At 38.2% G+C, this 26,834-nt stretch overlaps 1 protein-coding gene across 1 annotated transcript in view; it reads right to left on the reverse strand.

Annotated features, from left to right (window-relative positions):
- LOC140849253 (serine/threonine-protein kinase TAO1-like) overlaps window positions 1-26,834 on the reverse strand; it is a 173,109-nt gene that overhangs the window by 17,598 nt on the left and 128,677 nt on the right. Inside the window, 2 exon segments of the mRNA XM_073236242.1 lie at window positions 19,246-19,477; window positions 23,457-23,639. Of these exon segments, the coding sequence (XP_073092343.1) occupies window positions 19,246-19,477; window positions 23,457-23,639 (415 nt within the window).

The raw sequence follows: 26,834 nt of genomic DNA on the forward strand, positions 1-26,834 counted from the left end.
CAGTTCAATAAACAGACTTGATTGAGTCAAGTAATGAGGAGCCAGTTCTCTTTTGTTTGGTGCCACTGTGTCTGATCAGTTTGGAGACCAAAGCTTGGGAAATATGGTCAGTACTTGGGACATGCAATCAAGAATAAAGGAAGGAAAGATAAAGCCATGTGGCTTCCGTAGGACAGAGAGTAATGGGCTGATGAGAATAGTCAGAAATGACAACCTGGGCAATTTAAGGTCTGACAGCTGTGCATTAAGCAGCTTGTCAGTGTCGTGTGCTTCTGCTGGGGAAGGCAGATTCTATCATGTGGGGAAGGCCACGAGGCTTCCTAGAGTTAGTATAGCTTGTCCCATCTGCCTGGCTAGATCATTTGTTTCCTGGTCACCATTACTACCTCAGTGGTCACTGCAATATCTTGTTATAGCAAGAACCTGCTCTGGATATAATTTCCCATGCAAAAGGGCATGAGAACAATAATTAGTAATTTTATTTCTAATAATCGCATATTACCTTCACAGAATGTTTTTTATAAGTTTTAATGTTTTACCACTGTTACAAGTTTATGCATGTAAAGTGCTTAAAACAATGCCTAGCATGTATTAAGTTCTATGTAAGTATTTTCTATTATTTTTATTTCATTTGATTCTTACAAACACCCTACAAAATAGTTTGAATAGGTGAGACAAGGAGAAAACTGCGCATGACTGACTAAGTTAGTTTTCCTTCATTACTCAGTCTGTCTGTTTCAGCAACATGACCCTGGTCAGAATTCTTTTGGTTCTGCTAAGAGCAATATCTTCAGTCCCATGATCCCATAATTTCATCATTTAAATCCAGACTCCTTCCTGGTCCATGTCACAAGGTAACATATTCCAGGAACACTTGGATATTTGGAACCTTGAAGCAAGTTCTCCTGCCCCCAAAAGCTCCTGGGCATCCTGAGGCTCCAGTGCCCCTGGGTGATTGGGTATACGCTGTGCCCTGTCTAACGCCTTCTCCATCACCAGGTGGTAAAGCAACATCTAGTCACAGGGGCCACGTTTTGAGCAAAGGCATCAGTCAGAATACATTTTTGCTGCATTTCCAAAAATGCTCAATGAGCTAGACAAGAGTTGTCCTCTCTCAGTCACATAGCAGGACAAGGGCATTGTCAGTCTCTATCAGCTTCCAGCGCTGAAGGTGAAGTGAAAACAGTACACAGGCAAGTTGTAGTTGTTTCTAGGGTATATATGGAGAGTTTGCCAAAACCATGTCTTTAGAGTAAAAGAAGAATCAAAGGGGAAGGTCACTGTGGGTTTGCCCACTGAGAAAGGTCAGATCTGAGTAGGGCTAAGCAACATGGTAGCCAGCCCAGGGTCAAAGCCTTTTGAGAACTAGATGTGGAAACCAGAGTAGTGAGTCTTGTGTTTGATTCTGATGAATTTACAAGGCTGGTGACATCTTCTCATGGAGTTTTTCTGGAAAGGCCCAGTCCTTGGGCCTGGAGGTAAACCTTTATTGGTGTATAAGCTAGTGTTCTGCAGAGAAGAACAAACATATATATAAGTTCTTATGAGGAATTTGCTCATGCAGTTACAGAGACTGACAAGCCCCGAGATCTGCAGAGTGATTTTGCAGGCTGGGGATCCAGAAAAGCTGATGGTTTAGTTTTCAGTCTGAGTTCAAATACCTGAAACCTAGGAAAAGCCAATGTTTCTGTTTGAGTCCAAGACAGAAACAGCACTGATGTCCTAGTTCAAGACTGTCAAACAGGAAAATCCTCTCTTACTCAGGTGGCGGTCAGACTTTTTGTTCTAAGTAGACCTTCAACTGATTGTTTGAGGCTCACACACATTACACAGTCTGCTTTATTCAATCTACTGATGTAAATGTTAATTTCATCCCCAAAGACCCTCAGAGAAACACCCAGAATAAGGTTTGCCCAAACATTTGGGCTCTCCATTGCACAGTCAAGTTGGCACATAGAATTAATCATCACGGTTGATATCAAAGGTGCAGCAGAAATTACAGTCATTTGGAAACGGCTATAAGCAGAAGTGGATGATCTTGATACACACACCCAGGGAGATGTGCAGCTAGCCAAGGCCCCTGCAGAGTGCTAGAACTCAGGGAAGGTATAAAGGAAATGAAGAACCACACATCAGCCCACCAGGGAGAAGTGGTACTGCCAGAGAATATTGCTAGTATCCTTGGGCTGAGAGCTCTTCCTAAACTGGACTGTTTAGAATGCACATCTTAAAAATGCACTGTGTTTACTGATAAAATGATGAGAAAATTGAGAAAAGAAATTGTAATCAGAATTCTATTAATATGGTGTCTGGAAGCTGCTTCTGGTGAGGTTTCTCCCTGAGTACTAGGTGAAACCTCAACCTGGACAGGGGGGTTTTGGAGGGAAAGGAGGTTAGGGGTGTTGGGTGGGGAGGGCTCTTGACTCTGAACAAGAAAGAATTCTCAAAGAGGTCGAAGGAGTGTAGGTAAGGAAAGAACTCATTAAAGTGAGAGTAATAGTGAATGCAGCCGCCCTGCAGGCAACAGAGATCAAGGAAGAGCAGAGGGAGGAAAGGGATACTCACTGAACTCCTGCTCGGCATAAGGAAATTCCCTTGCTAACTCGTGAAGCCAGACTCTCCTGGCGTCCAGTGTCTACTTGAATCTGCACAGTGTGGGAACAAAGGCCCTACCACCCCAGGTTTTGGGGGAGCCACAGAGCATTGGTTGGACTGAGATTATGTTCTAAGAGCTTCCAAAAGTCAAAGATTTTCAGGCAGGCTACTCAAGAGCATGATCATACAGCTGCAGTCCTGTCCCGGTCACCCAGGTGATGGTAACTTGTAAGCCCAAATCAGAAATCTCAGTAGCCTTTCCTTTCTTGTCTGGAGTAGAACAGAGACAGAATGAAGACATGTACTTCAGTCTGGAAAATAGAATGAAATAGCCAAGTAACAAAAACACTTACTACTGGAAGAGCATGAAGACAAGACACAGTAAGTTGAGCAGTGAGATGTCTTTATTTAAGGCAAAAAGTACACACTTGAAGAAAGGAGAGTGTGGGCAACCTGAGAGAGGAGGCAGACTTAAAGGCTTAGGATTCTGTCTTTTAAGGCTTTCAAGACTGGGGGCAAAGGGAGGTGGGGGGAGGTGGTGCAGGCTTGACATGTGGTCTCATGATGTCTATCTCTGGTGAGTATCCTCATCTATAGTCTATCTTCTCGATATTCTGTAAGATAAACTTAACACAGGGAATTTCTTAATCCTGTTCTTCTCCAAGGTAGTGGTTACCCTCAAGCAATGGGGACACATCATTTAGGACTACTTGCCCTGCCTTAAGATAGGGTCGGTTATTGGCTGATTACCATAAAATATGTTAGGAATCTCACCTCCTAACTCCCACGTTAAAAAAAAAAAAAAGGATCTTAGCCTTAACATACAGTTCCTCCTGTTCTTACTATACTATTTCTATCTCAACATTTTTAGGAAAGTTAATCATGATGCTTGTGCCACTTCCCTGCCCTACCTCAAATAATTATAGCAAGTAATACTTCCTCATTGTTTCTCCCCATTTTTATTCTTTTCAATATTGGTTTTTACATAGTTGTAGTCAAACTATATATAGAATATTGTGTTATATGTCAAATACACAATATACTTGACCAAAGCAAGCCTGCCCCTCAGGGGACATGTGGCAACATGTGGGGATGGTTTCAGTTACCAAAACCAAGCAGGAGGGTGTGCTGGCCCACTGGTGAAGGTCAAGGAGGCTGTGAAATATCCTGCAGTGTGTAGGACAAACCCCTGGCCCCCATGGAAGCATTACCTGATCCAAAATGTCAGTGATGGCAGCAGTTGAAAAACTCTGTTATACTTTTTGCAACTTATTTTACTTCACATATAGAGTTCAATATTACTGCAGGGTCTTTGAACTAATTTAGTCTATGTGCTAGCTTGTTGGCACATTGTGGGTACTGAGGGAAACTTAATAATGGATGCATCATAGTCCATTGAGTTAATGTGAAGAAATTTCCACAAGTATTCCCCTATTGTGGGACATTACGGTTAAGAGATTTTGCTCCTAAAAATAACACTGCAATGTACATTATGAAAGTATCTTAATTTGAATTACTTCCTTTGGATTAACTCCCAGGTGTGAGATAGTCTGCTGCAGAAAAGACTCTAAATGTTTTGTGAGTAATATCACATGTTTTAGGTTCTTCAGAGCAGGAATTTGCTTTATTTAATGTTTGAATCACTAAAACATAACACGATGCCTTGCATATGCTGTTTCTCAATAAGTGTTAATTAAATAGAAATTTTTATCATGCAAAGGAAGTACTCCTCAAGATTCAGTTTACTAAGACCTTAAAAACTAGGATGGTCCTGTTTTTCTCCTCTGATCCATGAAATATACTTCATTAATATTAACCAGTTTTCTAATCATCCTTCTTGATAATTCATGTTATTCTTATTATATATTGACTGATTGGAGCTGTTATTATTTCATCTAACTCTTGCTCTCCAAAGAGATTGGTTTATAATTTTGTGTGTGTGTACTAACTTTTCTTAGGCATATAAAAAGGGAGGGGTATGGTGGCAAAATGTCCACATAGTTGGAGTGGGGAATTCGCAGAAGAAAGTATAGGAGAAAATCATATGGAGAGGTAAATGTATGGGGAGAGAAAAAGCAATAATCATAGCCTCAACACCTGGCTCCTTTTTCAGGATCTATAAAGTAACAGCAGTATTCACAATAGCCAAAAGGTGGAAACAACACAGAGGTCCAGCAACAAATAAATGGATAAGCAAATGAGGGTATGAGCATACAGTGGGATATTATTCAGCCATAAAAAGGAATTTAGTACTGATACATCCTATACAATATGGATGAATCTTGGAAGCATGCTAGGTGAAAGAAGCCAGATACAACAGGTCACATATTATATGAAACATTCAAAATACATAAGCCATAGACAGAAAATATTTTGATGGTTACCAGAAGGAGAGATGGGGGAGCAACTGCTTAAAACACACAGGGTTTTCTTCTGAAATATTATACATGTTTTGTAACTAGATACGGGCAGTCTTGCAAAACATCATGAATATACTAAATACTACTGAATTGTTTACTTTAAATGATTAATCATACATTATGTGAATTTTGTCTCTAACAATCCAGTTTGTACATTTTTTTCATTATAGTCAGTGTTTTTGTGTCCTACCAAGAAATATTTGCTGACCCCAAGGTCATGACAATATTCTGTGTTTTATTCTGCTGTATGACTCTGGATTTTAGGTTTAGGTCAAGTGACTTTTCAAATTAATTTCTATATATAGCATGATTAAGTATTTATTTACTTTGAATACAGAGAACCAGTTGTTACAGCAGAATTTGTTAAAAACTTTCCTTTCTGGGAACCCTCCTACACTGCTGGTGGGAATGTAAATTAGTTCAATCATTGTGGAAAGCAGTATGGAGGTTCCTCAAAATGCTCAAAACAGACCTACCATTTGACCCAGGAATTCCACTCCTAGGAATTTACCCTAAGAACACAGCAATCAAGTTTGAGAAAGACAGATGCACCCCTATGTTTATCGCAGCACTAGTTACAATAGCCAAAAATTGGAAGCAACCTAAATGTCCATCGGTAGATGAATGGATAAAGAAGATGTGGTACATATACACAATGGAATAGTACTCAGCCATAAGAAGAGGGAAAATCCTACCGTGTGCAGCAACATGGATGGAGCTGGAGAGTATTATGCTCAGTGAAATAAGCCAAGTGGAGAAAGAGAAATACCAAATGATTTCATTCATCTGAGGAGTATAAGAACAAAGGAAAAACTGAAGGAACAAAGCAGCAGCAGAATTACAGAATCCAAAAATGGACTAACAGGTACCAAAGGGAAAGGAACTGGGGAGGATGGGTGGGCAGGGAGGGATAAGGGGGGGGAGAGAAGAAAGGGGGTATTAAGATTAGCATGCATGTGGGGAGGGAGAAAGGGGAGGGAGGGCTGTACAACAGAGAGAGGACAAGTAGTGATTCTACAACATTTTGCTATGCTGATGGACATTTACCAACTTTTTATGCCCCTTCAAAATATTGGCTATTCTAGGTCCTTTACATTCCCATTTAAATTTTAGAACCATCTAGCTTGTCTGTTTTTTCAGATGAAATTTTATTAGAAGCTGTTGACTGGGATCTCCTACATGAATTACCTACTTAGTTGATAGTAGACTGGTCTAAGATGGTTTTGAAAGAAAAAGGTTTTGCTTTGTTTCATTCTTTCCTCTCCATTGTTGTAGGTTACAAGGCAAATGCCAGAACATGAGCAGGAAACTCAGCTCAGAGAACAAATGTCTGGATACTAGAGGGTGCCACATACAAATATGAAATGTCAAAGGAGCCTGGTTCAAACCCAAATCCCCAAAACACATTACAAAGGGTCAAGTGAAAATGAAATGAACTCATCAACCTTCCTGAAATATATTCCAAAAAGATCATAAACATGACCATGGAGGTACAGAAAAACATTCAAGAACTCAGGAAATAAATCAGCACAGAGATCCATTCATTACAGAGTACAAAGGGGGTATTTAAAAGTGGATTAGATATGGTGGGGGAGAGGATAAATGAAAAAGAAAGTGGAGAAGAGGAAACAAAGAAGCTGAGGCACAGAAAAAAGGATCTTTAGGAATGAAAGAATATTGAGAGAACTGTGTGACCAATCCAAATGGAACAATATTCATATTAGAGGGGTACCAGAAGAAGAGAGAGAAAAAGGATGGAGGAGGAAAAAAGGCAGAGAGAAAAAAATAACAACCTTAAGATTGTGTTTGTAATAGCATACTAACTGAGTTTAGACTCTTAGATAGTAAGGAAGTTACCCTTGAACCTTTGGTAACCATGAATCTAAAGCCTGCAATGGCAATAAGTACATACTTATCAATAATCACCCTAAATGTAAATGGTTTGAATATACTAATCCAAGGACATCGAGTCACTGAATGGATAACAAAACAAGACCTGTCTATATGCTGCCTACAAGAGACTCACTTCAAGCCCAAAGACATACACAGACTGAAAGTAAAGGGGTGGAAAACGATATTTCATGCATCTAATAGGGAGAAAAAAGTAGGAATTGCAGTACTTGTATCAGACAAAGTAGACTTCAAAACAAAGAGTCACAAGAAACAAAGAAGGACATTACATAATGATAAAGGGATCAGTCCAACAAGAGGATATAACCATTATAAATATCTACGTACCCAACACAGGAGCACCTACATATGTGAAACAAATACTAACAGAATTAAAAGAGGAAATAGAATGCAATGCATTCATTTTAGGAGACTTCAACACACCACTCACTCCAAAGTACAGATCAACCAGACAGAAAATAAGTAAGGAGACAGAGGTACTGAACAACACATTAGAACAGATGGACCTAATAGACATCTATGGAACTCTACACCCAAAAGCCACAGGATACACATTCTTCTCAGGTGCACAGGGAACGTTTTCAAGAATAGACCATATACTAGGCCACAAGAAAGAGCCTCAGTAAATTCAAAAATATTGAAATTGAACCAGCTTCTCAGACCACCATAGTATGAAACTAGAAATAAATTACTCAAAGAAAATGAAAAAGCCTACAAACCCATGGAGGCTTAACAACATGCTCCTAAATAATCAATGGATCAAAGACCAAATAAAAACAGATCAAGCAATATATGGAGACAAATGACAACACTAACTCAACACTGCAAAATCTGTGGGATGCAGTGAAGGCCGTGCTAAGAGGGAAGTATATTGCGATACGGGCCTGCCTCAGGAAAGAAGAAAAATCCAATATGAACAGTCTAAACTCACAATTAACAAAACTAGAGAAAGTAGAACAAATGATGCCCAAAGTCAGTAGAAGGAGGGACATAATAAAGATTAGAGCAGGCCTAAATAATTTGATGAATGGAATCATGACATTATGTAATGTCTCTCTACTCCTTGTAATTTTCTTAGCTCTGAAGCTCTGAATATTTCATGTAGTATTAATACAGCCTTCAGCTGTCTTTTGTTTGATATTTTACATTTCCCTTAATGGAGGTCAGATTCTCTTAGCTTTCCTTCATCTAAGTCTTTCTCTCTCTCTGCTTTTTGCATTCATTCTACAAGACTTTTGCTTAGATAAAGGATTCTCTTCTGGGTTGGCAGTTCTTTCCTTTCCTCACCTTAATCATTTGACATTCTGTGGCCTCCACTGTATTTTATGAGAAATCTGTGATCATTCAAATTTTAGTTTATCTTTGCTTTTTAGCATTATGACATGTCTAGGCCTTATCAGGCCTAACTGTTTGTTACTGATTTTAATTTTAGGCCTTATCAGGCCTAAACTCTTTTGAATTTGCTCTGTTTGGGGCTTGCTGAGCATCTTGAATCTCTAAATTTATGTTTTTGTCAAATCTGGGCTCTTTCCTGCTTTGAGTAAGAATTATTTTCTCTAAAAAAATAAAATTCTCTCTCTTTTCCTTTATATAACACCTATAATGTGAAGTTTAGACAGTTTGATACTGTCCCACAAGTTTCTAAGGATGTATTCATTTTTTCCAGTGTTTTTTCCTGTCTTTCTTCAGTGTAGATAATTTCTGCTGCTCTGTTATCTTCAAGTTTACAGACCCTTCTATCATCTCTGTTCAGCGGTTGAGCCCATGCAATTTCTTTTGTAATTTCTGGTAATTATATTTTTCAGTTCTAAATTTCTCGATGTGGATCTTCTTTTATAGTTCTTATTTTTCTGCTAAGAACTTCAGTCTTTCCAATTATTTTGAGAGTGTTAACCATTACTGCATTTACTATGGTTATAATAGCTGCTTTAAAGTCTTATGTGACAATTCCAACATTAGGCTTCTCAAAATAGGCATCTGTCCTTTCTTTCCCTTGATAATTTGTCACATTCTCCAGTGGTGTGTGTGTGTGTTGTTTGTTTTAGCATGTGCAGTAAATTTTGGATTTTATTCTGGTCATTTTGAATATGATATTGTCATTTCTGAGTCATGTTTGCATCTTCTGGAGGTTGATTTGTTTGTTTTAGCAGACAGCAACCAGTGTAGATGACACGTTCTGTCTCACTTTCTGTGGGTGGCGGTTCTAATACCAGTTCTACTTTCAAAACTTTCCCTGTGCTCTTTACATTTGGCCTGTGCTATGTCTCTCAGTGATAGTCTAGGACTTAGGCAGTAGTATATATCGTACATTAGTTCTCTTTCTCATAGCCTTTGCTATACTTTCTGAGTCTATTTTATACAAACACAAGTTACTTGTATTACTTTATACCCAGGATAGGCATGTCTTTTCCAGTTGTTTCCTCTCCATGATTTCCCCCATTCTCTTCAGATTCCAGTGGCCTTTTCCCAGTTACTTTGGTCAGAAAGACACAGATGCCCTTAGACTTCTGCATTGTACAGTTCCCCGTAACTGGGGCTGTCCTTGCATACAGTGCAGAAAGGAGAGAAAAGGAAAAAAAACATAATGGCAATTCTCCTCATACTGTTTGGGCAACAGAGGCCCTGTTTCTAGCTTTTCTGGCCTGAGAGAAAGGTTTTTCTCACAGGGTTTTTCTGTTCCTCTGGCACTGCAAGTCTAGGGCGAAGAGGAAAAAGAGTAGGAAAAAACCCCAGCATATTTCCTCACCATCTCCAGGTCACAGGGTCCCCTTGGGGATAGAAGAAGGGGACTCCTTTTAAGGGTTTTCTTGTCATCACCACTATCAAAATAGTTACTCAGGCAACTCTTAGGTCAAAGCCAGGAGATAGAGGAAAACAGAATCAGAAAACTCATGACTACACCCATTATGCTTCAGGTTTTGACTTCTCCCAATTATCTCTATTACCTGTTTATGGAATGTTGAAATCCTTTGGCCATTTATATATTGGCAGATTAGGTACTTTCTGAGTGATTTGAATGATATGTATATATTTAAGGAACATTAACCCTTAATCTGGATGTTTCTGTTCTTGTGTTTGATTCAAATTTTTTGACATAGTAATTTTTTAAAATGTGTTAGTCTTTTGTGGATTAAAAAATTTGCTAATAGCCATTTGGGTAGTCTTCCTAATTAGAGTATGTGTTGTGGTTTTTAAAATATTCTGTTTTATTTTTCTCAAATTTAGAACAAAATTTCTTAAAATTATGAGCGATTGCTACAAAAATTTAGGTAATACAGATGTCTAGGCTAACAGGCAATGCTCTTCACAGCCCTACTTACTTTAAGAGAGAAATATTAGCATTTCATACAGATCCTTCCATACGTTGTTCAGAAGTTTGCACTATATATATATATATATACACATATATAATTGAGGTATGACTTACATGCAGTAAATGCATGTACAGTTGGTTTTGAAAAGTGTACATTCGTATAATTCACTATCCCAATAATATGTAGAACATTCTATCATCCTGTGAAGTTCCTGTGGTTCCTTTTGTTCTCACATCCCCTTTTCTGCCCCCTACTAGTCCCAGACAACCGTAGATCTATTACTTTAGACAAATTTTGCCTGTTAGAGAATTCAGGGAAATTGTATAGTGTGTGCTATTTTGTTTCTGGATTTGGCTGAACATAATGCTTTCCATAGTCACCTGTGTTGCTGCCACGTATCAGTACTCTACTCCTTGTTATTATGATGCATAGTATTTCACTGTGTGAATATACCATAATTCTATAATACATTAATTTATTGATAGATATTTGTATTATTTGCAGTTTTTGGCCATTATGAATAAAGCTGCTGTGTGCTAGTTCCTGTGTGCCAGTGTTATAATTTCTTTTGAGTAAATGATAACTAGTTAAGGACTTACTCTATCCTAGTAAATGTTTATTTAACTTGATAAGCATCTGTTAAAGAGTTTCCCAAATAGTTGCACCATTTTACACTCCCATCAGCAATGTAATGAGTTTCAGTTCCCCACCTGGCACATTTATCATTTTTTTTTCTATTTTATTTTTATTATTTTTTGGTATCATTAATATACACTTACAATGAACAACATTGCAGTTGCTATACTGCCTTCCCCGTGGCCCCCACCCACCACATTATGTGTGGTAATCATAATGCTTCTTTTTCCCCTTATCCCTCCCTTCCCACCCATCCTCCCCAGTCCCTTTCCCTTTGGTAACTGTTAGTCCATTCTTGGTAACTTGTGATCTGAAGACTACCATTAGGCCAAATGGTTTCTCTTCCCTTGTATGAGTGAGATTTTGTAAATCTGAATATAAATGAGGGAAAAATTAGTCCATGTGACTATAAAGAGGGCTACCAGAATCCAGTAGAAATTATAAATGCACAATAAAGGAAGAGTTCACAGCTTCAATTTCTTTTTCTAGACAGTGTTCAATAAAATTAGGTTTTCACAAAGAAGCATTTCCAATGCAGACCTATTGTAATGATTTCATAAAAGTTCAGACAACATAACCAGAGACACAGCAAAATACACTTCAGTCAGAGTCCTTGTGCACTAGAGGCAAGTCTGCTACATGTACAGCACACTCTTCATCCTTTTAAGGAATCTGAGCATGGGAAACTTCCAGTTCTTACCAACTTAGAGGGCCTTTTCAAAGGCAATGCTACAAACTGGTGGGAGCCCTATCACGTTAGATGAGGAAAAACAGAATAGCGAATTTGTTTTTCTTTAATAATGATCTGTATTTTGGTAAGCAGCTCCAAGATGGCAGCCCAAGATGTGACTTTTCCCCTTAGAGGAAGAAGTTTATCTAAAAAACAGAAACCTCCTTATATCACTAATAGCGATTCATACTTATATACTTAAACATATTATTTCCTGAATTGAATACACACTAGACACTTTACAGTGGGAGAATGGGACAAAAATATGCAGGACCATATAAAATTCGTCGGAAAGGGCTGCTGTGTTGGGCCAAATCTGTGCTTATATAGTAGTGGCTCAGAAGGGGCAGAAGGTGCGGGAAGAACTATTAGCAAGCAGGAAGAGGCAGCTGGAGAGAGAAAGCCCCCTGCCAACCCCATATCCCTCCCCCAGTGGCCATGGCCTGTTGACTTTAGTTTAGGAGAACCTTAGATGCCATAACCGCAACTCCTTTCTTGGCTATTTTGGTCCTTAGCAAAATTAATAGTTATTAGTATTAATGGAGTACAGAAAGTACAAGGATCAACGGCATCACTAAGAAAAATGTAGAGATAGCGCACATGAAGATTATGTGATTGGCTATCATCTTTGCAGAGGAATCACCACCAGTGTTTTTCAATCTCCATGGTTCGTTTCTCTCCGCATCACTTATTTTTTACTGTATCACGACACAGACCCATGGAAACACTAACTGGCTCCATCCCCAGTACTTTTTACTGCATTGCATCTTATGGATCCACATTTTACCCAGTTTTCTTCCCACCCACACAAGTGCTAAGAGGGTATTAAAAAAGAAAAGATAGCATCTAATGACCATCTTTTCATAAATATCAACCCAGAGTACTCACTCTTAAGAAACACATGCATTCTTGCCTTAACTGAGGACTGAAATAACCAAGTAACAGAACCTTAAGTGCCCTGATGGAAATGTACAGTATGAGATACATCCACCTATCTATACACACATATGGGCACTCATGTGTATATACAATATATACATACAAATGATAATAGCTATACCAAAAATGTGCATACTTAACAGCTTTTTAAAAAGCCAGTAGATCATGGTATAATACAATTCATCTCCACTAGTGAATGGCACAAATGGAGAAATGCAAAAGAGGTGTTTCAAGTACAATAAAGTCATATTTCACAGGTGAAAATGAAGAGTATTATTCCAGTGTCCAACACAATGTACTCTATGAAAGTTTAAAATGCCAGATACTTAGTACTTAAAGCAGAAAGTTACTAAAGTCTGCCTTATGGTCTGAAAAAGACACTCATAACAGAGGTTTTGGTTTTTGAAAAGGGGGTGAGGAAACAGGCGGGAGTGGGAAGGAGTGTCAAGGACAGTTTCTTAGTTTGCTGAGTGGTGTTTATCTGATGTCTAGGCAGCTGAACATCATGATGGTTATGCTAAAAAGTTCAATTTACTGGTAAATCCTTGGCTTAGAGTACTAAGCGTATTATACCTGTGGGTGTGGCTTTAAATGCAGGACTAGTCATCTCCAGGTATAGAGATCACTGAAAAGAATGGCAGTTCTGAATAAAAATAATATAAATACATTTTCCAGCTAACCTTATATATCAGTGAAAATACCTGTAGATACTGTAATTTGGGGATACAGCTGATTTTAATAAACAGAAAAAAATATGTATGAAAGGAAGGGAACCCAATTAAGAATTATCTCAAGGTATGAGGTTTTACATTTTCAAAATGTTAACTTAAAAGAAGGGAGAGACAGTGAACACAGGAAACTTTTTACTGCCAAGTTCTGGATACCAGATATAGCATTTACAAATTTCTGATATGCTGGACAAATTTCCCATATTTATTATTTTCTTAAACACATACATATTAAGTGAACACCAGCACTGGGGAGGAGGTAGTATTAGTTTAATCGAAGGTTGACATTTGTACACTGATTGAGAAAGTGCCTGCTTCTTTCTTTAGGATCTTTCAAAATCCTTCAGATTTTCCTGCTTTTACTCTTTGATGATTCCTACCATGATTGAGATTCCTCAGAAGTTAATCTTACAAACACACACAAACCAATCTGAATGATTAATCTGAATTAATTTGAATCTTTTTGCAAACTATATATATTTTATTCATTTTATTTTTTTTTCAAACCATATATATTTTAATTCAAATTAACTTAATGGAATAATTCAGGTATAGTGATGTAAAACTGGCTCGGGTCCTGTGGCAAAAACGAAGCCCTACTGGACAGACATTTGGAGTCAGTGTTCAATCACGATTTTACAAGTACATGTAGTCTGCATGAACTCAGTAATTCAGTTTGACTAATTTAAGTCCATTTCGATTTTAGAGTTTTATATGCAAAACTGATCTGCTTCAGTAAAGGAGCCAGATCTAGTAAGAATTTTTTAAAAGGTATCAAATTCCATTATATTTTTGGACATTTTATAAATTCTAAAGGTTGGTCCTATCACTTTCCTCTAAACATGTAGATATCTCAATTTGTCTGAGATACTGTACAATATTTGAATGCAGAAGAGCTATTGAAATAATTAAGTCCCTTTCAGTAGAATCAAGTACATGTTATGTCCACCTAAAAACTGGTGATCTCAACCGTGGCCAGGAGGACGACGGACCAGAGCGCTACATGAAACACTGCCTATGACTGTGTGTGAATTCTACTGCGATCTTGGTTTTAAAAATATTTACACTGAAATATTAATTTTTCTCCCAGTTCCCATTAAATGAATGCTAGAAAGTCCTAAAGGGGTGGATTCAGGCAGACTGGGCTGACGTACCTGGAGAAGACTTAAATTGGTTGAGAAAACCAAGATTTCAATGGTGATTGGTCTGGTCTAGGCGGAGAGCATCACTGAGAGGCCGTGGAGAATGCTACCTTGGAGCCCTCTGTGAAAAGCAGGAGTCTGTCAGCAGCAGGGCTCCTGGTTCTTCAAGACAACTGGGGAGAGGGCAGGACAGCAACCTAAAGGAACTTGGAGCGCTCACGGGGAAGGACATTTTTTCCCTTCAAGTCATATTCATGGCTCCCCACCCACCTGCAGCTCAGTCTCCACACTGGCGGTGGGACCCCAAGTCACATCTGACTGTCAGCATCAGGTGGATCCTTCATTACAAAACAAAACAAAATAAAACAAAACACACCCCTCTCTGGAAAAAAGAAGTTAGCTTTCGTCAAGAGATTTCCTGACCACCATAACTCACTGTAGTGTTTTTTTTTTTATTTGCCAAACTTGCTGGTTCCTTTTCAGTAGTACGTTAGCACCGAGGCTTTAGACTTCTGCAAGTGGTATTTTCTGTCGTGTGATGTTAACATGATGCCAAGCAATCACTAAGTCTCAAGAAACTAGAAGTTTGTAAAGTATTGCAGCAACAAAAACAGCAATCAACAACAGAAAAAAAAAAAAAAAAAAAAAAGGAAGAGGACCTGCACATGCAGCAAAACCTACAGTGGTGCTGAGGGTTAGTCAGCCCTGGTAAAGTCACAGGCTCAGTGACTCCTGGCTCACTCGGCAACTAAGCACTTAAATAACGGGCTATTCTACTTGTAAACAGGAAACCCCATAAACCAAAAGGGGGTAATCGAATTATGTCTAAGTAGTGTGATGAGAATTCCAAGAGATGGTGGTCTGTAAATACGGCATCATTCAAATACCTCTGGCCTTTGATTTGTATTGGTTACATGTCTTTGTTTTTGTATAAACAAAGTAAAAGTACTGTTTGGGGTCTTGGAAGTTAACAGAGCTTAGCTCAGCTAGGATGACGTATCACAGCATAAGCAACAAAATATCAGGATATACATAGGCTTCATCTCCTCACTCTGCTACTGAACATACCCCTCATATGAGCTTTCAGGGGCCCCTCTCACCCTTTTTGTCTTCCCCTTTGGAGGCTTACAAGTTTGACAATGTAATTTCCACAAAACTTGGGATCTCCTGAAGCACCTCCATCTCACCATACCACAAAGAAGGCACAATTGAATAGACCAAAAAAAAAAAAAAAAAATCCCTGACAAGCTTGCAGCATTCAGAAAAAGAATTAGGTTGTCTTCTACTCTCTGAAAGAGTCAATGCAACCCTTTAGTGTTCATGGATTTCCACTTTTTTCCTACTCCAAATGAGGCCAATTTAATAAATAAAAGTCAGACAAAATACATTTATTTAATAACCAAAATACATTGGTGAGGGGATACAGGTGTGTTTCCATAATAACTTGTTTTAGCATATGCTGGCTGCTGTGAGCGGCTCATAAGAACCTGGGGTATACAGAGAAAGGCTTTAGATCTTTGCACAAATTTCTTAGGATAGACTTGTCCAAAAGTGATGAGTCAAGCCACGTTGCTGAATTGTTTTTGCAGTTTTCAGAAAATACCCCCTATCTAACCAGTTTCTTTTTACCACGTGCACTGTATGTGTGTGTGTGTGCATATTTAATAAACACACATACACACCAATTCCCCTTTACATAAAATTTCCCCAAAAGTTAAAAACAAAACAAAGCACAAAACCTGACAGCTAAATACTATGACATCCCAATTAGTAAACACAAAACAGAACGCTTTACAAAAATGAATAAAATATACCATCTGTACTCAGCTTCCACATGGTAGCACCCAAGCGAGGAGGCTGCTTGTGATGATGTCTACAGGGAGTTTCCTTTGCTGGACTGTTCCAGCAGAATGGCCATTCTCAATTATTTTGATTTGGTTGTTGATCCATTGATTATTTAGGAGCATGTTGTTAAGCCTCCATGGGTTTGTGACCTTTTTTGCTTTCTTTGTGCAATTTATTCCTAGTTTTATGCCTTTGTGGTCTGAGAAGTTGGTTGGTAGAATTTCAATCTTTTTGAATTTACTGAGGCTCTTTTTGTGGCCTAGTATGTGGTCTATTTTGGAGAGTGCTCCATGTGCACTTGAGAAGAATGTGTATCCTGTTGCTTTTGGGTGTAGAGTTCCATAGATGTCTATTAGGTCCATCTGTTCTAGTGTGTTGTTCAGTGCCTCTGTGTCCTTACTTGTTTTCTGTCTGGTGGATCTGTCCTTTCGAGTGAGTGGTGTGTTGAAGTCTCCTAAAATGAATGCACTGCATTCTATTTCCTCCTTTAATTCTGTTAGTATTTGTTTCACATATGTTGGTGCTCCTGTGTTGGGTGCATAGATGTTTATAATGGTGATATTCTCTTGTTGGACTGAGCCCTTTATCATTATATAATGTCCTTCTTTATCTCTTGTGACTTTCTTTGTTTTGAAGTCTATTTTGTCTGATACTAGTACTGCAACACCTTCTTGTTTGCATGAAATATCTTTCTCCATCCCTTGACTTTTAGTCTGTGCATGTCTTTGGGTTTGAGGTGAGTCTCTTGTAAGCAGCATACAGATGGGTCTTGCTTTTTTATCCATTCTATTACTCTGTGTCTTTTGATTGGTGCATTCAGTCCATTTACACTTACAGTGATTATTGAAAGATATGTACTTATTGCCATTGCAGGATTTAGGTTTTGGTTACCAAAGGTTCAAGGTTAGCTTCTTTACTATCTTACTGTCTAACTTCACTCACTTATTAAGCTATCATAAACACAGTCTGATGATTCTTCATTTCTCTCCCTTCTTATTCCTCCTCCTCCATTCTTTGTATGTTAGGTGTTTTTTTTCTGTGTGTGTGTGTGTGTGTGTGTGTGTGTGTGTGTGTGTGTATGTGTGTGTGCTCTTTTGTGTTTTCTTTGACTGCTTTTGTGGGTAGTTGATTTTGTTTTTTGCCTTTAGTTAGTAATTGATTGGTCCGCTTTCTTTGCTGTGATTTTATTTTCTCTGGTGACATCTGTTTAGCCTTTCCCTCAATTTTTGCTTTTCTGGGAATTGCTTAATCCCTCCTTCATATTTAAATGATAATCGTGCTGGGTATAGTATCCTTCATTCAAGGCCCTTCTCTTTCATTGCATTAAATATATCATGCCATTCTCTTCTGGCCTGTAAGGTTTCTGTTGAGAAGTCTGATGATAACCTGAAGGGTTTTCCTTTGTAGGTGACTTTTTTTCTCTCTCTGGCTGCCTTTAGTACTCTGCCCTTGTCCTTCATCTCTGCCATTTTAATTATTATGTGTCTTGGTCTTGTCCTCCTTGGGTCCCTTGTGTTGGGAGTTCTGTGTGCTTCCATGGTGTGAGAGGCTATTTCCTCCCCCAGTTTGGGGAAGTTTTCAGCAATTATTTCTTCAAAGACACTTTTTATCCCTTTTTCTCTCTCTTCTTCTGGTACCCCTATAATGTGGATATTGTTCCATTCTGATTGGTCACATAGTTCTCTCAATATTCTTTCACTCCTGGAGATCCTTTTATCTCTCTCCCTGCGTCAGCTTCTCTGCGTTCCTGTTCATTGATTTCTATTCCATTAATGGCCTCTTGCATCTCGTCCATTCCGCTTTTAAATCCTTCCGGAGATTGTTTTATTTCTGTGTTCTCCCTCCTTAGCTCTTGCATATTTCTCTGCAAGTCCATCAGCATGGTTATGACCTTTATTTTGAATTCTTTTTCAGGAAGATTGGTTAAATCTATCTCCTCAGATTCCCTCTCAGGGGAGGATGTCTGGGTTAGTCTGGTCTGTATCAAATTCTTCTGCCTTTTCATGGTGATAGAGGTAGTCGTAGGCACTTGGCATGTGTGTCAGCTGGGAGATCAAAGTCCCTTTCCACTTGCTCCTGACCTTTCTTTCCTGGGAGAACGGTGACCCCTAGTGGCTTTTACTGGGCAGCTGCGTGCAGATGGGGTCTCTGATTCTTGCCCCGCTACTGTGGAGTAAGCTCCATGCGGTTGCTGTGGGCGTGGCCACTTTTAGGCTGCTGCTCTGCTCTGGTGGGGCCGCGCCAGAGGGGGAGTGGGCAGGAGGCTGTTTATCACTGTGGGGGGCCGCCAAGCTATGTTGTCGCCCATGGGGTTGGGGCACCTGGAGTTCCTGGGGATTCCCAGCTGCTGGGCTATATGCCGGGATGCCTCCATCCAGCTGTGAGGCCCCTGTCCCTTTAAGACCTTCAAAAAGCACATGCTTTTCTTTTGTCCCAGGTGCGCTGGCCGTGGGGACCCGCTCGCAGTTTTTACTGTTCAGTTTCCCTAGTATCCAGCACACCACGCACTGTGTGTCCATGCTCTGGTGCGGATGGCTAGGGCTGGGTATTTAGCAGTCCTGGGCTCCCTCTGGTCCTGCTAGGCCATGGCTTGTATCTTATCCCCTTCGTGAGGCACTGGGTTCTCGCAGATGTAGATGTAGCCTGGCTATTGTACTGTATCTTCTGGTCTCTGTTTTAGGAATGGTCGTATTTCTTGTATTTTCAAAAATATATATGTTTTTGGGAGGAGACTTCTGCTGTCCTACTCACACCGCCATCTTGGCTCCTCCTCACCATTCTCAATTATTAGGTCACGTGTAAGACATGTGTGACCCATTGGATATTTGTCAAGTGACACTGGTGCTTCTGTTCATGCCCTGTTCCGTCCATCCCCCGGCAGCTGTCTGCCTCAGAACCCGAAGGCTATTGCGAACTCACATACTGCTACCTCGGGGTACCCCATGCATTGGCTCAGAAGGGTGACCTGCATCGCTGGGGACCCACCTTGTATTGGATGGCCCCAGGCTTGTGGTAGGCCACCTATGGGATGCGCCCTGTGAGGAGGTCCAGGGGGGGTTTGGCTGAATGCCTCAGGGGCAAGGTTAGAGAGGTCGTTTCCAAAACCTAGTCCCTCGCTTTCAGATTTGAAAGCTTTCATCTCTTTTGCTCGACGCTCTAGCAGGCTTCGTATTCTTTCACTGCACTCATTCTGAAATGTCAATATCTCTTCTTCCATCTGTTGTGGGTTGGTGGGGGGAAGCAAAAAGAAAGCTCATTTATTTTAAAAAATATATAAACTACAGAAGCAATAATTATTCTGGTTTAAAGTGAATCATAAAAATGTCCACTCTGGCTATTTTAAAGGATGTATATTTAAAAATCAAAGAGATGTACTGTAGGAATCATATATAACTTATATTGCTAAAATGTGTAAAATTAAGTTCTTAAAAGCAAAGGTAATAATCTCTATTGAAATAATAAATCAAGGCAATTATCATGAATGGCTACCAAAACCATTAGGTAAAAAGATTGAAGAAGAAAATGTGTAAGGAGAATGTAGCCTTATTAGATACACCATAAGGTCACTCTAATGTAATAAATATGGTATTGGTGTAGGAACCAGTAATTAGTAAAACAGAAACAGAATGAAGTTTGTAAGTTTTTAATGCAGGACAAAAGCACTAATTAATTTAATGGGAAAAACAACACAGGCACAAGTGGCTAACCACCTGGAAGAAAATAAAAATGGAATCTCATCTGATACCATATTCCAGAAAGATCAGAGCATTAAGTGAAAAACAAACAGAAACCATAAAGTTTCCATTAGAAAGTTAGGAGACTCTATGTACTTAGAAATCAGTGGTTGGGTAGCCGTCAGAATCAGTTTTGGACAACTCAAAGGTTTACAAATATATATAGCTGACTAGAAATAGTTTTAGTGTGAAAAAATACACAATAGTCAATGACAATGGGAAGAAGTTGATGGAGAAATTGTTGATGAATGAGAATATCTGAGCCCACTCATCAAATATGACTTCAAAGTGGGACAACTAGACATTATATAGCTTTTGATGTGATGCAAAAGGAAGTGTAACACAGTAACCCTTATGAACATTCCTCGCAAAAATTTTTAAAAGGAAAAAAATTAATGTAAATATAATCATGCCCCTAGATCTAATGACCAGTTTACAGGAAATGCAAAGTAAAGAGGAATGCATTAAATGACACCATGAGGTTGGAATCAGCCAAATTCAAATGCGAGAATTCCTACAAAGCAAATGACCCAGTCCACAGTAATAAAAAAAAGGGCACAGGAGACTAAAAGGCTTAAAAGACAATGAAATGCAACGTCTACACCATGTTTGGGCCCCAATCTAAATAAACCAAGAAGACCTTTTTTTAGATAGAAAGGGAAGTTTAAGTATGGACTGAGTATTAGGTAATCTTAAACATTTATTATAATTTTGTTAGTTAACACAATGGAATTATGACTATGTTGAAGTAAAAGAGTCCTTATTTCCTTATCTGTGTTTGCAGTGAAATGATTCTATGCTGGCATTTGCTTTAAAATATTTCAGATACTCTGCCCCCTATCCTGCTCCCCTAAAAGGCTGCATGTGGAGTTGGGAAACAGACGAAATATAAGCAAGATACTGATAGCTGTTGAAGTTGCGTAATGAGTATTTGGGGACTTCATTGTACTAGTTCTTAATAATTTCACTAATACTTTTTGTTTGAAAATTTCCATGATACAAAGTTTTTAAAAAATAGGAAATAAAGAGTATTTGTAAAGAAGTATTAAATTAGGTTTTAAGATATTTGAGGACTTAAGCCAATAGTCATTGTTCTCTACACAGAAATCTAGCTCAACAAATGTGCTTAATTTTTATGTATCTTTTTTTTATACTAAGTTATCATTGATATACAATCTTATGAAGGTTTCACATGAGCAACATTTTGGTTACAACATTTACCCATATTATCAAGTCCCCTCTTATGTATCTTTTTTAAAGTGCCCTTTTAAAAACACACAATTTAGCATGGAAACACCTGGAGGACCTGGAGGACAATTCTTGTTTCATTTGGACGCTGAAAGCAATCTTCAAACAGAATTATTACACATCTAGAAACAACTAACATTCTCTCTGCTTCCACCTCTATTTTCAGATGACTGTTTCTTATCTGTACAACCAGTAGGCACAAAGTACAGAAAATACAGATGTTACAATGTTTTCAAATCATACCATGGGTATATCACTGCCTTGGTAGTTGCCAACTGACTGACCCCAAAGTACTTTATAGTCATGCACTTCACTTGAAATATAAACATGAGCCCTAAAAATCAAGCAGCAACTCAAAGCACTGTAGATTTATTCCACTGTTTCTTTTATTATTTTTAATACTAAATCTTATGCATGTCTATTATCAAATACAAACCACCACAACCAATCTACCATATTAAAAGAGCCATTATAAGTATTAGTTCAACTCACTTTAAGTGTGATTTGTCTTTATTTTATTCAACACCTCATAAGCATTTTTCCACATTAATACTATTTTTATAGCCATTATTTAAATGGTTGAGTAAGATTTTATTAAGTGGCTTGGTCATAAGCACTTAATTATTTTACATGGTTAGGTGTTTAAAACCATTATAACTATGCTATAATTAACATATTTATGCATATTGTTTTTCCTGTATTCAGGATTTCTTTTCTCTAAATTCTCTAAATTCTTTGCTTAACATTTTCTAAGATCATTGATATACTTCCAAATTGCTTTCCAAAATGCATTAACAATGTATGAGAGTGCCACTGCACTTCTGGCAATGGTATTAGCCCTATGCCAACATTTTACCTGGTTTCGTAGAACATAAAGGCCTTAGTTCATATATTGAAATGACTACACCTAAGATACTAATTAGCACTCTTTAACTCGGAGCCACTAGGTGGAGCTAAAAATACAAATAAAACAATACCAATAATTCTCTCATGACACTGTTACTGAAATACTATAGGTTTCTCTTTTAGTGATAATTTTGAAGCATAAGAGATGGAACTTTAGATTCAATTTTAAATATGCAAGTTGAAATCAGGCAGATTTATGAATTCTGTACATGGGACAACTACATTTTTCTAAAAATTTGTATGTGTTTCTGTCTTCCCACCTTGAATGAGAAACACAATTGAGATAATTTTTAGAGGCAAGTACCTCTTAAAGGAGCCAGTAATGAAGACAGCTGTGCCAGAGAAATAGCAACACCTTCTTTTGGTGGAGTTTTTAAGAACATTTATTTTTAATAGAAATGAGGTATTCTATTTTTATCACAAGAACTGTAGAAAGTAGAGGAAAATCTATGCGCCAATTAATGGTCCAGAAGCAATGACAATTTTTAACAGACAAAACCATTAGGCATGTGTTAACTTACAATGGACCTAAGACATGCCAGCTGCTGGGAACTTATGGCTCAGGAATTCTGGAACAGAGCATTCAATCCTGGATACAAGTGGTATTCTACTACTTCTCAAAACAAATGCCTTTCCTCTCTTTCTTTCTCAAAAGCTTATACCCTTTGTTCTTTCTTCAACACACACACACACATATAGCCTCAGTACCTTAAAGGACACAAGTGAATTTAGGGATTCTACTTCTAATATATATGACAAAGAATAAGTAAAATAAATAAAGCTACATCTAGAAATATTTTCAGCCTGACACTTCATCTGTGTAAAACTGGTCTTACCTTCTCTTTTCTAGTAATGCATCAATCTGTACAGTTTCAGACCAGGAATGAATGAAGTATATTCCTGATCCCTTTTCCTTGTCTCTCTCAAGCAATTACTAAAGTTTTTTCCTTCACTATCCAAGTTTCTCTCCAATTTCTTTAGGTACAACTAGGTACACAAAAGAAGGGAGGAAAACGGAGCCAGAGCTATCCTTTTACAATTCAACTGTCTTCACATAACTCCACATCATTCCTCTAGTAATTACTACTTAAGTATATATATTCCTTTAATACATCACACATTAATTTTAAGGTTCATTACTGAATCAGTAATTTTAAAGAAAAAGAAAACACTACCAAAACTAGAATTAAGGAAATATGGTATTGTGAAAACAATCTAATGCCACCTCTGTCATCACAAAAATATATTTATGAAATGATTTTGATGAAAGCAAATCCTGGCACAATTACTTTTTTCTATTACGCATACCTGTTGTTTCAAGAGTGCCTTGCGGAGGGAGACCCTCCGTTTCAGCTCCCGAAGCTCTTGAGCGTGTTGTGCCTCAGCCTGCATTTTGATCTTGCTCTGAAGTTCAGTCAACAGCTCCAGTTCCTGCTGCAGCTGCGTTTTCAAAGCCTGGCACTCTGCCTCCTGCGCTTCATCCAAATGCGGCTGAAAGAGAAAGAAAACATACATCCTCCTGTGAGCTACCTTCTCATGACCTATGGAAAGGAGGACGTGTAAGTTAAGGCAGACTACTCTTCTATAGGGCACAACTGTTCTCTTTTACATCTTGGGGTAAACATCTCTGGAAAAGGAAAACACAGCAACCAATGACGGCATTATAAGAATAAAGCTATCATAAGCTATTTGGATGATGCCTAAATAATCATTATTTTTTAAAGGAAAACGGAATCTGACTGACATAAGACTGGGAATGTCTTCTCTCCAATGGAAATAACTACAGAACAGGGACAAGCATGCCACAGCTTATGGGCCAAAGCTGAACAGCTACCTGATTTTTTGTTTTTGTTTTTCAATAGTCCACTAATTAGGAATGGTTTTTTACATTCTGAATTGGTCACATTTTAAACGGCTATGTAAATACCCACATAATAACCTCAGTTTTTCCTCCTAAAATATTTACTATCTGGCCCATTAAGAAAAAGTCTGTAAACTGACATAGCAACTATTTTGTGCCTGCACTCAAATGTGACCATCTGGATTCCTGGTAAAGTGCTACTTTTTGAACCCTGCTTAACAAAGCTGCTTCTCCAATCTTGATGCACTGTTGGTATACCTACTAAACCTCTGCAAGGCACCAGCAGAGAGCCTATGTGGAACCTCATGACCAAGTGTATCAAAGAGAATTACATATGCATCCTGCATATTTCCAAGCAATGCTGAGAACAAGAAGAATATGGACCACCTTCACTATTTCCCAAGGTACAGCAGCATTTTCATCTCCAACTTAATATTTCAATTGTTGGGATTTTATTCGGGTGGTGGAAGGAAAGGGGCACTAAATTTGTTTTGCCTAAGTAAAATAAACTTACAGCTCGAGTGGAGAGCATTTCATTAATGTGGTCATACTGCTCAGTTAAGATGGCTAAGTTTTGGATCTGCTTCTCCTTAGGCTTTACTCTTTAGCACCACAAGCAAAAACCTGGAAGTCAGCTAACTAATCTTTCAAAGGTCAAAGAAAAGTTATGAGGCAAGAGAAGGGACAACCCTTCTTGTGGAAATGATAACAGACATGAACTACATAAACATTTTTGAGATAAAATAATTTGAGTTCAGAAACAGAATAACTCTGGCTTTAAATCACAGGTTAATTATTCTATGAACTCAAGTTTCAACAAAATGTAGTAAGATGAGATATATTTGATAAGGTATAGCCATCAAGCCTACAAGTAACAACACTCATTTGCTACACAAAGGCAGAACCTATAGTTGAAATTATTTACCTCAATATATATACTGCCAGATATTGAATGGTTGACTAAGTGTGCAAATGCATGTATGACCAAACACTCTTGTCAAGGAACTAGTTCCCACTCTTTGCTCCCATACTACAAAATCAAATATATATCTTTGTCAGCATTTTACACCAATTGAGGTACTAAGTCATAGTCATGTACCTTTATTCTGTGAAGGGTCAAGAAATGTCTAGCTAGAAAGACAAACTCTTGGTTTAGTTACGCTTAGCACTGCCCTTAAATACTGCCCTTGGTTAATAAAATTCCTCCAAGTTAGCCAGAAATGGAACAGTGAAATTTAGAATTCTCTTCTGACTTTGTGTAACCACCTCCATTCTTTAAAAAACTTTTAAGTATTCAAATATATTGCCAAGAAAACTATAGACACTCCATATCACTAGCTAATGACAAAAAGGAATGCCCTGGAAAATTTTTTCAAGAAGATTAATACTTATACCAAGAATAAACTATATTCCTCAATGTTTCCCCCAAGTGAAAGCAGGATTAACATGTTCCAGTTGTTTCTTAATCACTTAATACTGACAAAACGTCACCTAATGGCAGATGAAGAAATGGCAGATAAACAATAGGTGTTTACCCAAGTCATTCCTCAGAAATGGTGCCCCAATGTCTACAAATACTGTCAGCTCACCTAAGTGTGCAAACTGAAGTCCTCCTATCCCCCTTAAAGTCTTGGAGAAAGTTGGAATAGTTGCAACTATTGAAGTTGAACTACTACATAGTAAATACAAATTTATCTTAAAAAGTTGCAACTATTACTTATGTAAATGAAATGACATGATGTTAAAATAGTCTGTTTTCTCCAAGAAGGGACTAGGGTTACCAAAAAGGAAGGGATTGGGGAGTATGGGTGGGGAGGGAGGGAGAAGGGGATTAAGGGGCACTATTATTAGCACTCACAATGTAGTGGGGTCATGGGGCACGCAGCACAGCGCGGAGAAGACAGTACTAACTCTATAGTGTCTTACTACGCTGATGGACAGTGACTGCAGTGGGTTGGGGGGGACTTCATAGTATGAGTGAATGTTGAAACCACAACGTTGCTCATGTGAAACCTTCTTAAGATTGTTTATCAATGATACCTTAATTTTAAAAAAAGAGTCTATTTTGTTCAAATTGGGCAAGTAGATACATATATACAACTAAGAGGAACATGGTGATTTTCTTTCCCACTGAAGTAACAGAACAATTTCTTTTACGGAAAATCTTGAGCTTATGTATCATGAGAAGGACGTTTTCTATCTGAAGTCTGCCTATGACTGTGAGACATTATTTTTCCCCTTGATTTTTTAACAGTATCTGAAAATCAGACTAGTGTCTCCAAGCTTTCAAACGGAGAAGGGGGCCACAACAGGGAACCAAAAGGAAGGGTTAAACAGCAAACAACTAACCTATTCCAAGCCCCAGAGAAATGAAGTCCTATCAGATTCATGGTCTGACCAAAGAAAACTAAACAAGCTTTCAGTTCGGTTTACTTCTGGGTGCTGCTCACTTTAAAACTGTAATTCATTTTATAGACATGCTTTAAATATCTTTTGGTGAGAACCTCTACTATGTAACCACTACAAAGACAAAATAAATGTGGAAAATCATTATGAATTCTGATTGTGATAAGCATTAACTAATGATGGTTATGAGGGTAGTCAACGTACGAGCCACTCTGTAAATGATGTTCATTAGCTGTTTTGAAGATACAGCAAAGTATAAAATTTTACTTAGATTCACAAGAAAGGATAAATATTAGCTTTGCTTCTGTGTTTTGTTCAGGACAACTTGTATGAATGGAGTTGAATAGGAATCAGAGACACCACTAGGTAAGGTTTAGCTTCTGGTTTGGACACAGATTACTTCTGTGAGTGAATTTCAC

Source organism: Manis javanica, chromosome 4 (assembly GCF_040802235.1).
Source record: "Manis javanica isolate MJ-LG chromosome 4, MJ_LKY, whole genome shotgun sequence".
Lineage (NCBI taxonomy): Eukaryota > Metazoa > Chordata > Mammalia > Pholidota > Manidae > Manis > Manis javanica.